Source organism: Calidris pugnax, unplaced genomic scaffold (genome assembly GCF_001431845.1).
Source record: "Calidris pugnax isolate Ruff unplaced genomic scaffold, ASM143184v1 scaffold134, whole genome shotgun sequence".
Taxonomy (NCBI): domain Eukaryota; kingdom Metazoa; phylum Chordata; class Aves; order Charadriiformes; family Scolopacidae; genus Calidris; species Calidris pugnax.
In genome coordinates this window covers 1,034,540-1,049,674 of record NW_015090873.1, presented here as the reverse complement: position 1 = coordinate 1,049,674, position 15,135 = coordinate 1,034,540, and the positions used below count along the sequence as shown (strand labels likewise).

The following is a 15,135-nucleotide window of genomic DNA, read 5'->3' as shown; positions in this document are numbered from 1 at the left end:
CCCGAAATAATAAGCTTTTTTGTTTGTTTGAAACTATAGGCAACAAGGTTGTCTGAAAAATCTGGCACTAGTCAATGGAAGGAGAAATACAATCCTGTGTGGTGTTCAATAGGTTGGCCTCTCCCTGGACTAGGTGTGGTTGGAAACAGTGGAAGGATTTTTAACCTCATTTACCTTCTTATCAGATGATTCATGAGCAGACGAGGACATTTTGAAACTCTCTCGCTTTACTGGTGCGTTTGCTCCCCTGGTTGCTGGAGTTTATGCTTTTTTCTGAAAACACCATTCAAGCATTGCCCCAGAGTAGAACAGTCACTGTGGATCCCTGGAAAAGAGATGGGATTTAGTATATTGTCAGTGTCATTAGGGATCCCAAATGGATTGCAGAATACAAGGCAGCTGGAAAACAGAAGAGCTCAGTTCTAATTATCTTTAAAAGTGTTTTAAAACCCAAAAACTAATTCAGAAAAAACAAATCTGTCCAGTTCTGCCCAAAATGAATGGATTGCAGGTTGTATTAAATGGGCTGTAACTTGATTTTTCATATAAGCCTTTGGTGTTGCTTCATTAGGAAAAATGACAAATTCACTCAATTCTGGTTTGAATTGTGGAACCTTAAGTAAATATCTAAAGCCAAAGGAAAATAAGCAATTAGCATTTGCTTCAGGTTTTAAAGATTAGATATTTTTTCAGTTGTTTTGATAGGAGTAGGGGAACAAAATACTGAATAAAAAGCCACATTTATTAGGAAATTAATTTGTAATTAGCCATTGAGTGGTAGTGTGACAGGCTTGTTGTCCAGTGAAGTGTGCTTTTAACGGGGCTTCACTTAGTATCTGCAATCTTGCACAAGGATTTGCTTGGCTCTGGCTTTCCAGTAATTAACAATTAAGGAAGAATGTGATGCAAACCAAAAGGAATTTTGCTTTGACACACTTTCCCAGCAGCTCCTGTATTGGTTTGGGGTTGTGAGGCTCTGTAAAGAGAGTTTTATGATCAGTGAAATGTCAGTGAGCCTCAGTGAAATCCAATAGCTTTAAAGCTGATTGACATAAGAAGCCTTAATTACGTGCTGCTTTTACTGTCTCCACCTGAAGCCATCAGGTTAGCTCCATCCTCCAAGGCTTCCCTGGTACTGTACATACTTAATAGGCAAGAAGCTTCCCTCCTGATGTCTTTTTACCTTATAGCAGTTTAATAGTGGCCCATTATCTCAACCCTACAAGTGTTTTTAAGATTAATCCTCCCAATTGTTTTGGCTTCCTGTATGTACTGTAAAAACCTGGTGTTTGGTGAGGTCAGTTCATACAGACTTGAGAAATCTCTTTGCAAATGCAGCCTCTGCGGTAACGTTGCCTGAACCAAAACCACCACTTGGCTTGTCTTTTACCACACTGTAAATATTTGCAGGCATCTTAATGACAGTGAGGTAATTTGACGTGAAGGCTCTTCGCTGTGCTTTTATGTGTTTGCTAAAAGAACACATAAAAACATTCCAGCATTTAAGAATAGCAAAGTTGCTTGCAGTTTTTAATGCTCAGTTTCATCCTTGCAGGAGATAGCAGCTCTTAAACTTGATTTCCTTGCATTTGTGAGCAAACTTAGCAAACTTTTTTGTTCTGTTAAAACTCATTGATACTTTTTCTCTGCGTGCTGGGTGGATGATAGAAACTGGCTAGTTTCACAGCTTTTTGAGAACTGAGTCTCCTCCCCCAGGCACCCCCGAACATCAGAGGTTTTCTGTACCCATGGGCCCTGTTGGTCTTGCTGAAAATGAGGAAGATCTCTAATAACCTTCCTCTGTGCTGCTTGGAGTAATTGATAAAAATGTAGTGTGCATGATAATTGTTTTCAGGGAATGATGTTTTAAAGATGCACACTAGTATTCTTATAGCTGGCTCCTTATTTTCTATTTTTTTTAACCATTCCTGTGGATCTGTAAAGGGGGCAAGTACTCCTGTGGCTGTTCCACCCTAATAAAGCTGACTGTTAGCATTGCAGAAGGAAGGGCAACAGCCTCAAAGCACTGGAGTCATTAAGAATATCAGAGGTGTTTTGAGTGAGCACTGGGAGAAAGTTTTGTGTTTTTTCCCTACAATATTGTTGCTAAATGATAGTTCTGTGAGAGGGCTGGGTGCAGGCAAGTGGATCTCCATTGCATTCCCATCAGGTGGATTAACAGTAATTTGGCATGTTCCCAGGAGAACTTTCCAGTGGTTATACAAATTTTCTTTGGAGCAGAGTTAATAAAGCTGTGATGGTTGCAGTATTATGTGCTACATTATGAAAATAATTTGCTGGTCTGACTTATCCAGTTATGAGGTGTGTTAGTATTAAAAAAAGAACCCCACTCCTCTTTTGCTGATGCCAGCTCTGTGGGAGGCAACAACAAGTTATAAATAAGCAGCTTGTTTATTGCTAGAGGTTGTTATTAAATCAGCTCACACTGCAGTGTTCAGGCTGTTTTCTAAAAACTTCCTAGGATTTCAGAAGTTTTGACGTTGAAGTTTTTCATGTGGTTGTTTTGCTACATTTACTTTGCTTTGAATTCAATACTTTTACTAATATATTTACTTTAAATCATTTCTGTTGCACATGGTTTGCATTTAATAGCATAGCAGTATGGTCAGAAAAAAAAAAACAACCTATTAATAGCATAGCAGTATGGTCAGAAAAAAATACCTGTTTTGAATTACAAATTTATTCTTCTCTACTGTTTTCAGTTATTTTAACTTTGCTTTTCCAAAGGAAAAAAAAAATAGTGCAGGTTCTGGTTTGCAGACTTTTGAAATGAGTCTTTGCAGATAATGTGATTTCTTGAGACGTGGTTCACGGTCAGGGTTGGAGGATTTGGCTTTTGGAATTTGAAAGAAATTTGTTCTACTCTTGACAGTAGAAATAAATAAGCAAAAGATCTTGCAAAACATCAAAGTCCTGATCCTCTGTTGCATACCACAGCTGCTGCTTGTTGGGATGAGCCCTTTTGTGACCCCGCTGTGCTCTGTGTCCTGGGCTTTGGTGACTCCAGCATCTTCTGTGTTGTGTCCTACAGCCGGGGGGATGCAGGGACTGGGAGCTGCCTCAGCTGTCCTGTCCTCAGCCTGCTGCCTGTGATGTTGTAGATTGCTTACCCACACTTTAGAGTAGTCTGTCCCTAACCACAGTTATCTTTTTTGCCTGCTAGTTTGAGAATTAGGAATAATTCCTGCATAGGTAGAAGCCCTCATTAAATTTGCATCGCTCTTGAGTTGCAGAGTTTCCTCTTCCAAGTGTAGCCCTCCTGAATAAATATGAAAGATTTTTGCTTTTTAATCCCTTTGTTTGGTTGCTGCCCTGCCTTGTGACTTTTTGGGCAAATTGCATTCCCTCTTTGTGTCCAATTTCACAGGCCAGTAATTGCTTTTAAAGCTTCTAAGGTGAAGGAAGGGGAAGTGTTGTATAAACACAGAGGTGACTGTGTTATCTCACAGGTGCTTGTCCTCTGTAAGATCAGCTCAGGCAGTTGAATGAATTTCTAAGAATGGAATTGCTTACAATTTCATTAACCGTTTTGTTTTACCTTTTCTGCAGCTTCCACCCGTTTCGTGAAGTGTGAAAAGTGTCACCATTTTTTTGTCGTACTGTCAGAGGCAGACACAAAAAAGAGCATCATTAAGGAGCCCGAATCAGCAGCAGAAGCTGTGAAGTTGGCATTCCAGCAGAAGCCGCCGCCTCCACCGAAAAAGGTATGGTTCTTCATTCCACCTGCTGTTCCCTTGCATTTCAGCATCATGAGTGGTGAAATGCTTTACTTCTTAATCTGCATCAGGTGTGTAATGCTCTACTGGGAGAGAGCAACAGACAAGAAAGAAGATTAGCTCAAGATTAAACCTTTGAGGGCTACGTGACCCGGCAGGGCAGCAATACAGGGAACGAGGAGATCCAATAAAAGTCGTTGGGCTTGTTTTCTTCTGGCTTTGTCCTTTAACTGAAGTCCAGTACCTTCATTTTCTCCTTGTGACCCTGAGGCTAGCTTCAACCCTCACCAACTAGTGTTTTTCATTTCCTGCTGTGGCCTCATATTCTGCACCCTAATGTTAGCAGCTTCTTTCAGTAGTTGCTGAACCTCTTATTTGGCCTGTTTCTGAGTGAGGGCCATAGCTGATAAGCCTTTTGTGGTGACCTTTCCTAAAGTCATTTGGTTTCCCTCTCCTGAATAGTGCTGGAGCTGATTGTGTTTCTCAGTTCCTAGTGGACTGGAATGATTTCTGAAGCTGCATGTGGCTCCTAGAGAGACCCTCTTGTAAGACATTAAATATTCTTGAAATTTCTGGTCCTCTTACAAATCTGATTGAAAATGAGGGTGGCTTTAAATATTAGTATGGCAGAACATGATTGTGTAAGCATCACGTTTTTGAGTAAACTGATCAACAAGAATATATTTTGTACTTTAGATGTTGAAATTCTATTTCTCGGTTCTGTAATGGTTGGTTTAGGCTGAAGTCTATCTTTGGCACAATATACTATTTCTTTCTTTTTTGCTGCAAGGGGATTTAGCAGCGTTACTAAGACTGAGTTCTTTTTCAGATTTATAACTACCTCGACAAATACGTTGTTGGTCAGTGTTTTGCCAAGAAGGTGCTTTCAGTTGCTGTGTACAATCATTACAAGAGAATCTACAATAATATCCCAGCTAACCTGAGACAGCAAGCAGAAGTTGAAAAGCAGACTTCTTTAACACCAAGAGGTTTGTATGATGTTTGGTCTTTTTCTGGTGAAATAAAACTTAGGATTTCAGGGCCCTCATTTAAGAAACCTGAGAGGTTTTACCTTGACGTTAGATGTTTTGTAATTGAAGTGAGCAAAAAGTGAAAATTAAATTTAATAGAAATTCTGTATGTGAACTTCTGTGATTTAAATAAATAGTAATCCAGAAGGTTTATGGTGCCATGGGTATTACCTACTGTATTAAATGTTTAGCAATTTTTACTGACACATATTAGGTATTTAACTTTGTACCAAGCAATTTTTACTGACACATATTAGGTATTTTCCTTTAACTTTGTACCGTGAGCCTCCTAAATTTTCTCTCTAATCTCATTTACTCCTTAACTGTAAATCTGCTGCTTAATCTGCCAGCAACAATGCAGATCACAAAGATGATACTTTGCATAGGTGATTTGATGAATCTCTAGCTTTCTAACCTCACTTGGTGCTGTTGGCAGCATCTGTTGGTCACCAGAGTATTGTTCCATATCTCACAAGTGTACACAGAGTTACTCTTGGCAGTACTTTTGCCACTGAGTAAGTGTGTCGCTATGTTGATCTAGTTTATTTTTAGAAATAAGATTAAGTTACTGTCTCCGATTCAAAGTGTACCTTGATTATTTTTTTTAAGGTGTTTTGTTCTGTCTTGCAAAAAATAGCATGCTAAGCAAACAGAAATCTTCTCGTTTTTTTTGAATTAACTTAAAGTAGTATTTTAATTGAGGGAGAACATGAGCAGCACAGTTCTGGTAGTGGTTGTGTACCTCACACTGGGAAGTTCCTGAAGATAAAATGGTGCACACCCAGAGGGACTGGCAGTGAATGTTTGTAAGGGATAGCACTTTGAGATAAGTGAAATCTTACATTGTAACACTCAGATACAAATACGAGAGTTTAAGGAAGCCTTTTCAAAACAAAATTATATTATTGCATTTTTTTCCCCCTTCTATAAGTAGTTTTAAAGTTAAAATCTAACCTGAGGTAATAGATTGTTACTGGGGTTAGTAGTAGAAAGTTTGCTGTCATTTTAAAAGCATGCAAGTTGAATTTTGAGTTAATTTTGACAGCAATAAAAACTAACACACGTGGGGATTTCTTGTTAGAAATTCATTCATGCATAGTGATGAGATGTATTCAGAAGAGGGCAAGAGGTAGAGAATTTATAAGCTTTTATAAACTTACTTTTTGTTACTGTTTTCATCCTCTCTCTTAGAATTAGAAATCAGAAGACGGGAGGATGAGTACAGATTTACAAGTAAGTGAACTCTCTCCTCATGTCCTCCTCTGCAATATCTACTTTTTTGATGTTCGTGTAGAATAGTCTTTAGTGACTGCTAGTTTGAAATGCTGAGTAAAATCCTGTTTGCTTTTCTTCTGCAAGTAAATTTACTTGATGGTATTGAGTAGGTTTTTAAGAGAGGTGACTAGTATTTGGCTCTTTATGTAGGTAGAAAGCTGGTAAACTGTAAAAATATCCTTTATGAAGTTGGTTAAATAGTTACCTGTCCTTAGAATATTCTTGGTAGGCCAATGAAAATGGAATTTTTTTTTTAACTGAGTTCTGAGGTGTGATTGTATTAGTAATGCCATACAGAATGTGATGTGAGGTAGATAATAAAGGAAGTTATGCAACTGTTTTCTGCAGGATACTTACACTGTCACCTTGAACCTCTGTCCATGTGATGTCAGTTACATTTATTTTCAGTCCAGGGGAACTCTCATGGGCTGTTAACTTCTTCCTTAGTCCAATGTAGATCAATTTGTAATCCCAGTTACAAACAAGTTTTCTTAATCTTTGAAATTCTACCGTGCAAGTCAATTAAAACTAGTGCTCTGAAAAAAGAAAATCCAGCTCAATCTCCATATCCATGTGTAGAGACAAAACCTGTAACTCAACTAAGACAAATCCTTAAGGCTTGAGAGTAGACCTGTGCATTGCTTGTGTAATTGTCAGAGTATATTTTTTTTTTTTTTTTTTTTTTGTCCATGTGATGTCAGTTACATTTATTTTCAGTCCAGGAGAACTCTCATGGGCTGTTAACTTCTTCCTTAGTCCAATGTAGATCAATTTGTAATCCCAGTTACAAACAAGTTTTCTTAATCTTTGAAATTCTACCGTGCAAGTCAATTAAAACTAGTGCTCTGAAAAAAGAAAATCCAGCTCAATCTCCATATCCATGTGTAGAGACAAAACCTGTAACTCAACTAAGACAAATCCTTAAGGCTTGAGAGTAGACCTGTGCATTGCTTGTGTAATTGTCAGAGTATACCAGTTCTTTTTCATCATAGAGATCAACAGTTGGGCTTTATTTCTTAAAAAAAAATTAAAAATACAGTTAAAATGAGTTAATTTGTAAGGAATGAAAATGTCTCACTTTTAATGTGGAAAAATATTTTTAGATAATCCACTGTACCACTGGAAATTCTTTTCATATACCCTTATGCAAAAATACCATTTGAACTCCTGTTTTTTTTTAATAGTTGTGCCATGTTTCTGTTGCAGTCCTATCTGTCAGCTTCTGTACAGGTAGAATTATAGGTTTGCAGAACAAAACAGAAGAACCAAGCCTTTATTGTGTATTTAAGGTAATGGCAGACCTTGCCAGTGCTCAAACAGTGCTGTTCTTGTTCTCTACAGAGCTGCTGCAGATTGCTGGAATCAGTCCACACGGTAACGCTTTGGGAGCGTCGATGCAGCAACAAATGAACCAGCAGATACCTCAGGAAAAACGGGGAGGAGAAGTACTAGATTCACCCAACGACGACATAAAACTTGAAAAAAGTAATATTTTGCTGCTTGGACCAACTGGATCAGGTATACAGCTACGTGGTTTTATGGGTGTCAGGCTTTTTCTGAGGATTGATTGTTAATGAGTGATTTTCCTCTTTTGTGATTATTCCAGTTTACTGTGTAACTGTGTAAAAAGCTAAACTGTGAATTCCCAACTGGGATTTTTGTGCTTTCATGCCATGGTAACAAGCTGAGCTAAATGACCTTGAAAAGGAAGGAGGTGGAGTTTGTTGTGTGCTTTTCTTTTTTTTTTTTTATGCCTATATTTGAAGACCGATTAAAAGACGCAGCTTTCACTAAGCTGTAATAAAATGCATTTAAAATTTCTCTGCTTTAGCTGGCAAGCTGAGATGCTGCAGTTAGAAACTGTTGTTTCATCTCTGGGACAGAGAAGTTGCAGGGGGGGTTAAAAGAGAAATGATATTTGTATTTTCAAAGAAGTGGGCGTGTTTGTGCTGTAGTGATAGCATTTTGCAAACTATTTGGGAGAGCATTCACTAAATAATATTTTAATTCTGTTTCTCCCCAACTTCAAAGCAGGAGCAGTTGGACTTTGCACTGCACCCTGAGTGCCTGCAAAGGAGTGCTGACTTATTTAATCTTTAATCTATGCAAGCACGTGTGTTCTGCTTTTTATGTTGTTTGATATCTTATTTATGATACTCTATGCATCTCAAGCTGCCTGAAATGTGGAACATTAGTCTCATTCAGAAATGAAGCTTATTGATATAAAAAACACTATTTATGAAAACTAACTCCCTCAGAAAATATTCTTAGAAGAATATATAAACATGCTTGCATCATTAAAAAGGTATAATAATAGTAATTCTGATCCTATGGTAAATATTTGTGGTTGTGTGCACTCCGGAAATGTATCATAGTTATAACAAAGTTTTTATTTTATCAGGTAAAACCTTGCTGGCTCAGACTCTAGCAAAATGCCTCGATGTACCTTTTGCTATCTGTGATTGTACTACCTTGACTCAAGCTGGTTATGTTGGGGAAGACATCGAATCCGTGATTGCAAAACTCCTGCAAGATGCTAATTACAACGTAGAAAAAGCTCAGCAAGGTAAATTTATACAATATGTTTCCTGAAGTTCATTCATAAACTCTGTAAATCTCGCTTAAGTGCTCTAAACTTTGAGACCGCCAAAGTGGTCTCAAATACTACCAGTATTTCTGTAATTTATATTCCTGTTGCATATACATGAATTTTAACCATTTAAATCAAAAATAATCAACCTGAAAAGAGCTCTAAGCGTATCTTTTAGGTTTTGTTCTTGTCCATAGCTGGACAACAGTGCGTACGTTTTTGTGATCTACAGTCTGGAGGTAGGACAGACTGCTGCTGTCTTGGACTTATGCATAGGGAAGAGCATAATTTTTGCTTCTCTTAAAAAGTGGAGACTTCCTTAAATTCATTTTCTGCACCTGCAGGAATTGTTTTTCTGGATGAAGTAGATAAGATTGGCAGCGTTCCTGGTATTCATCAGTTACGGGATGTCGGAGGAGAAGGTGTTCAACAAGTAAGTACTTTTGTGGAGTGATTTTTTTTTTTTTTTTTACTTTGTAAGCAAACAGCCCGTCAAGTCTGCACACTGTCCTGTCATGGCAAATAGCACAGGGGTGTATACAGTCATAGTTCTTCAGCTCTTTAATTATTAACCTTTGAAACCTTCATCTTTCCTCTTTACTTGCTTTTGAGATTATTTTTTTTTTAATTAAGAAACTTGAGACTGCTTCATAGAAACATTTTGAGAAATGTCTTTGCAGCATTCAGTTAGCAAGTTGCATAATTAGACAAGAGTAAATAACGTTTTCCATTTTGACAAAACCCTTAAAGCAACTTGTTACTAACTGTAGCTCATAATGTCACACTAAAGGAAGATTTTTGTCTTTGAGTGGGATTGTCTCATATGGAAAACTGGTTTCTTTAGACGCTTACTGTTAATACAAAGGCATAAGGGAGCAAAAAAGTACATACATCTGTGAAAGTAATCACAGTATGGTGTGCTGCCTTATATGATGCTACACAGTGGAATTTTATATTGCTTATTTCTTCTTTTCTCCTTAGGGCTTGTTAAAACTACTAGAAGGCACAATAGTCAACGTTCCAGAAAAGAATTCTCGTAAACTACGTGGAGAAACGGTGCAGGTTGACACAACAAACATCCTCTTTGTAGCTTCTGGTGCTTTTAATGGTCTTGACAGAATTATCAGCAGGAGGAAAAATGAAAAAGTGAGTGCATCAGGCTGTATTTGAACTGAAAGATTATTGTCTTAATTACTGTAGTTCACAGTACTGACTCCTAAAGGTCTTGCTGTATTTGTAAACCTGCTAAGTTTGTTTGTACAGGAGCTTTTCCATCCATTGTCTGGGAACCTGAAGTTTTTGCTACCTAAGGAAGGTAGCAAAGAACAAGCCTGTTGTTAGTGGGCTTAAGTAGCTTCCCAGAGTTTCTCTTCCATGGAGAAATTTTTAGCATATGAAAATAGGAAAAAAAAAATAGGAGGAGGGAAAAAAGGTTGAAAGAAGTTGCAGTGTACCAAGTATTAAACTGAGAAAAGGCTTTTTTTTTTCTACTGATATCCAAAGGTTTACTGTTCATACTCAGGTTGTTTGAGCAAATGGTGCTAAAAGGTATCATCATAATAGGTATCATCTTAAAATACCCAGTTATGCAGTTCACTGTTGAGTATATTAATGTCTGGGGACAGAGTTCTTCTGGATGCAGCATTCTGACAAAATGTGCACCCTCTTTCTAATGACAGAGGAGTGGCTGAAATCTAAATTACCATTTATGATAATTTGTGTAGCTTTTCATGTAAACATACTTGCATGCATTTGCTTCGCTTCTGAAGAGCCCTTTTTAGTGTCACCAATACCTGTAAACTTACCAGGACACGTTACTAACCCTTCTTTATTTTAAGAAATACTTGCTTTTAGTCTGAGGTATTGATACTTTACTGGGGGAATTAAATAGTCTAAGAAATTGATTGTGTGTAAGGGGTATAAAATACTATAAGTAATTTCTGGAGCTTGAATTAATATGTAATGATCAGTCACTCCAGATTTTTTTTTAATGCACATGGAACGTGATTTAGTTACATCTAGAAAATTTACCTATTACAGTTGTGTAAGTACAACACGTTTGTTTTGCAGTATTTAGGATTTGGGACGCCAGCTAATATGGGAAAAGGCAGACGGGCTGCAGCAGCAGCAGATCTTGCTAATATAAGTGGAGAGTCTGACCCACATGAAGATATTGAAGAGAAGGATCGTTTGCTGCGTCACGTGGAGGCCAGAGACCTCATCGAGTTTGGCATGATCCCAGAGTTTGTGGGACGTTTGCCCGTTGTGGTTCCTCTGCACAGCCTGGATGAGAAAACCCTCGTCCGGATTCTTACCGAGCCACGAAATGCAGTGGTTCCTCAATACCAGGCACTATTCAGCATGGATAAGGTTTGATTTTTTTATTTGATGACTCCTCAACGTCCTTGTTTATAAATACAGTGCTGAAGTGATCTAAAATCCCAGTTGAAATAATTTCATGTGCCCCTCCACCCTGAATAAAAAAAGTAAGCGAACTCGTTAAAACCTGACTGGTTTAGGTTGGACAACTGTCCTTGTGGGATAAGTAACCTGGAAGGAGTTGAGCTGCTCTTGGTGTCAAATGAACATCTGTGACCTTGCCTAATAGGCATCAAGAGCTGCTTGGGGTACTGCAGAGGTACTTGGAGTAGTTGTAGGTAAAGAGACATAGTCAATACCGGTAACGTTAGTCAAAAATTAAGCGTAGCTGAAGCTTTGTGTGTGTATCTTAAAGGTTGTGGTCTGTAACAAGTAAATCCCTGCAGTTTGTTATTTTCAGTAAGGCACTGTTGCATTCAATGCTGTTGAGTTATAAATGAAATAATTCACTAAACTTACCATTTTTCTCTATGTAGTGTGAATTAAATGTCACCGAAGATGCATTGAAGGCTATAGCCAGACTGGCCCTGGACAGAAAAACTGGTGCAAGAGGTCTTCGATCTATAATGGTGAGTAAATGAAGTCTTTTATTTAGTAAATGAAGTGTATGGACCTAACTGACAATTTTCAGTCAAAACCTCACTTACTTGTGGGTCTTATGTCGATACAGTAGAACTTTCTAAAACTGTGGGCATTGAGTTTTTCCAAGAAAACTCCCTGCTCTGAAAATGACTTGCTAACTGTATTGCTACGCAGAAGAGGGGGCACCCAGAAATATTTTTTTTCCCTCTATTTTCTTGTAGGAAAAGCTGTTACTGGAGCCCATGTTTGAAGTGCCCAATTCTGACATTGTATGCGTGGAAGTTGACAAAGATGTTGTAGAAGGCAAAAAAGAACCAGGATACATTAGGTAAAACCCTAACGGAAATAGCAGACGAGTAATACGGCTAGAAAGGTATTCTGATGTTTGCTATAGGAACAAACCTATACACTCAAAACCATGCACACAACCTAAAAAGGAGCCAATTCTCTGTATACTGTACACAGCTGCCTATTCTGTCCTAGAAACTTTGGGTTTGTATTGCTTTAGTTTTTAAATAGAAATGTAAAAATAAACTTAAATATGACGTTACTTTAAGCCTTTTGTGTGTGTGTGTGTGTGTTACCTGTAGGAATAGAAGTAAATTTTAAGGTTCAGATTTTGACTGTTGACTTATGAAGTTTAATTGTGACTGTAGTGAAATTTCTGAAACAGAACTTTTTTCCTTCCTTTTCCTTTTTTTCTACCAGTGAGGTGGTTTTTGTAAAGGTTGTATTATAGTAATGATGTGGTAGGCTGCTGAAAGTGCTGGACAAATCTGGATTTAGACCAAAAAAAAAAAATTAATTTTAGTGAACAAAGGATGGAGTTGAGAGGGGATGGGTCAGGTTAAAAAGACAGGCCTGAAATTTAGGACCTCTGGCTTGGTTTCCACCTCTGACAGCTTTTTTGAGAAACTTTCTGCGCTGAGAAAGCTGGCACGAGGTGAATGCTTTGTGTTCATCTTGTGCCAGTGCTGAAGCTTGGCTCAGCACACCTCGTGTCTCACAGGGAGTGGAAGAGCATTACTCTTACAGTGAAGGTTGTTCTCAGTGATTTTGTAGAGCACCAGCGTTCATGTTTGCTGGAAATCTAAAATTTTCAGATTAAATCACATGACTTCACTGTATTCAATAGCCTTTTGATTTTCAGTAATGGGACCGTATACTTGTCCTTGGGGCACTTTGCAGGTGGCATGTTTACCAGAAGCTATGGCAACTGTCTCCCTGCTTTTCCTCCATTTCTAAAGTATCTGATCAGTTCATTTTAATTATAGGGCTCCCACTAAAGATTCAGCTGAGGAAGAATACGACTCTGGCGTTGAGGAGGAAGGTTGGCCTCGACAAGCAGATGCTGCAAACCATTAAATACTGTCAGAATGCTCGCCCCGCATAACGCACACGTGGTTATTTCCTTACGATTGCCTCTGGCTTCAGTCTGATACTAAAGGCATTGGATCTGTCTCGGATATGATACGTGATGAGGAACTTTATTAGCTAAATCAGATCGTGTATTTTATTGCAACGTCCCGTTGATTTATCGGATGGACATTGTGTGGACTTGGATGGCATAATGTTCAAATATGAATTGTATATTACACTTGTTCAATTAAAATGTATAGCTAATACAGCAGCACCTGGATTGCTCTTTCTGGAAACTAAACCAGCAATGCAGGTGCTGCCAATAGTTAGATTTTACGATAATGTTACTCTACAAATGGGAAATCAAGCTTAATAATTAGTAGAGGGTGAATAAACTTATTAGCTCCTCATACGACTCACGGGGGGGTTGCGTTCAGGTCAGTGTTAGATTTCTGCTGGTGTTTGAAACCCGCTGGGTGCTGGAGTGACCTGTTACACTGGGAGGGGGAGGAGGAGGAGGAAGCCCTTGCAGCAGGGGTTTGGAAAAAAACTGGGACACACTTGATGACACTGCTGGGAGATTCCGCTAAAATGTGACACTAGTTTGTTACGGTAATCTGAATGCAATATCAAATTAATACCCTTTCCTTCACCTCTCCATTAGGAGTAAGTTTCAGTCACCTCAAATACTGTGAAAGAAGGTGAAGTCGGTAATTTGCTAATTTTTCCAGAAGGGTAAACAGGATTTCTAGGAAGCGGTAAGCCATCTGAATTCGGATGAGAAGTCGACATAAATTTTTAAATATTAATGTTCTAATATAGTACATTTTGTTTAACGTATTGGAACTATCATGCATCAATTTTTTGGTGCCAGGTATTTGCCCAGCCTATCTTATAATGTTAAGAGATGAAAGAAGTAAATGTATAATATTTTTTGATGTAATCGGTAGTGATTGTTCACACAACTCAGTGCTTTTTAAGTTATATGCTCAAATGCTAGTATTGCATCTTGTGGTTTTTGTCTTTGATTTTTAGTCTCGCAAGCAAAGCAACCCTCCCTCTTTCTGTTCTACACCAAAATTAATTCAATCCTTTAGGAAAGTCTTTGTAAAAACACTAAAGGACCTGTATGTTTTTGATTTGTTTCAGGAATTAAAATTGTTGCTTACAACTTTGTTTTGTCCTTCAGTGATACGTGGACGTAAGTTTTACTGACCCCTTTCTCTAAAACTTTGATTCAAGCTATTTAATTATACCATTCATCGTTCTTTTCAGTCTAGTGGATGTTTTAGGAGAGGAAAGGCTACTGCAGATGCGTGCTGAACGCTATTTTTACTGTTAATTTTTGTCATGTAAATTTTATGTAATACTTGTGTTCTTACCTAGAAGCAGCCTGATATGCGGTGGTAGCCAGATGCATCAGATATTTCCCTTTGGATTTCGGGTTTTTTCAGGCTAAATGGCCCACTAATGGTTCAGAAAAAGCTGCCTTTGGAGCTGAGGGTATTTCTAGGAGAATCTTAGTTCCCCTCAAAACGGGAATCTCTGGAGAACTATCTGTAACTGCATCCTCGCTTTCCTTTTTGTAGAGTGAAAGAAATATAACCGCTTTTAATTCTGAATCCTTTAATTCAAATCCTTTTTTTAAATAGATTGAAAAAAAAAAAACCAAACCCAACGTTTTAGGCAAAACTGTTCAACAACTTAGTTTTGAAAGTTGTTTGGAATTGTGTAACCGAGAACTGTTTTTAAGGAAACAAAAAAAAAAACCGCTGTGTAACTACAGTTTGTACTTCACCTCTGGCGTTTGAATAAAACAAAGCGAATATTCAAGCAGCGGAGAGTTGTCATCCCTGACGAAATTTGATATTTTATGGGTAGTTGGAGCTTTTGAGGCTTTTTGCTTTTTCTTTCTGTGTGAAGGCTGAAGGCGCTGTGCCGCCCTGAGGGGGCGAGCGGGGCCTCCGGGCCGCCAGGGGGCGCTGCGGGCGGGCGGCGCTGGGCCGAGGCGCCAACATGGCGCAGCCGCCGCCTTTCCCCGGCCGCTTCCCCCCGCCGCCGCCGCCGTTCCGGGCCTTCCCCCCGCCGGCGGGACCCTTCCCGCCGCCCTCCGCACCCTTCCCCACCCCCACCGCCCGTCCGGGGCCCTTTGCGGCGGCGGCGCCCCCTCCCTTCCTTCTGC

The 15,135-nt window shown here is 38.8% G+C and overlaps 2 protein-coding genes across 5 annotated transcripts in view; both read left to right on the top strand.

Annotated features, from left to right (window-relative positions):
* The window catches only part of CLPX (caseinolytic mitochondrial matrix peptidase chaperone subunit), a 22,762-nt gene extending 7,973 nt beyond the window's left edge, over window positions 1-14,789 (top strand). For 2 of the 4 annotated variants that reach the window (XM_014946118.1, XM_014946121.1), the window contains 11 exons: window positions 3,571-3,725; window positions 4,567-4,726; window positions 5,960-6,001; window positions 7,385-7,561; window positions 8,445-8,609; window positions 8,978-9,066; window positions 9,615-9,779; window positions 10,704-11,003; window positions 11,489-11,581; window positions 11,816-11,922; window positions 12,869-14,789. In XM_014946118.1, coding sequence (XP_014801604.1) covers window positions 3,571-3,725; window positions 4,567-4,726; window positions 5,960-6,001; window positions 7,385-7,561; window positions 8,445-8,609; window positions 8,978-9,066; window positions 9,615-9,779; window positions 10,704-11,003; window positions 11,489-11,581; window positions 11,816-11,922; window positions 12,869-12,959 — 1,544 coding nt within the window. In that variant the 3' untranslated portion in view covers window positions 12,960-14,789. Of the gene's footprint in view, window positions 1-3,570; window positions 3,726-4,566; window positions 4,727-5,959; window positions 6,002-7,384; window positions 7,562-8,444; window positions 8,610-8,977; window positions 9,067-9,614; window positions 9,780-10,703; window positions 11,004-11,488; window positions 11,582-11,815; window positions 11,968-12,868 lie in introns of all 4 variants that reach the window. The other 2 variants (XM_014946120.1, XM_014946119.1) reach the window with 2 other exon arrangements.
* A 180-nt stretch (window positions 14,790-14,969) lies between these two features.
* Window positions 14,970-15,135, top strand: part of PDCD7 (programmed cell death 7) — a 4,511-nt gene continuing 4,345 nt past the window's right edge. The window contains exon 1 of the mRNA XM_014946090.1: window positions 14,970-15,065. Within this exon, the coding sequence (XP_014801576.1) occupies window positions 14,970-15,065 (96 nt within the window). The remainder of the gene's footprint in view (window positions 15,066-15,135) is intronic.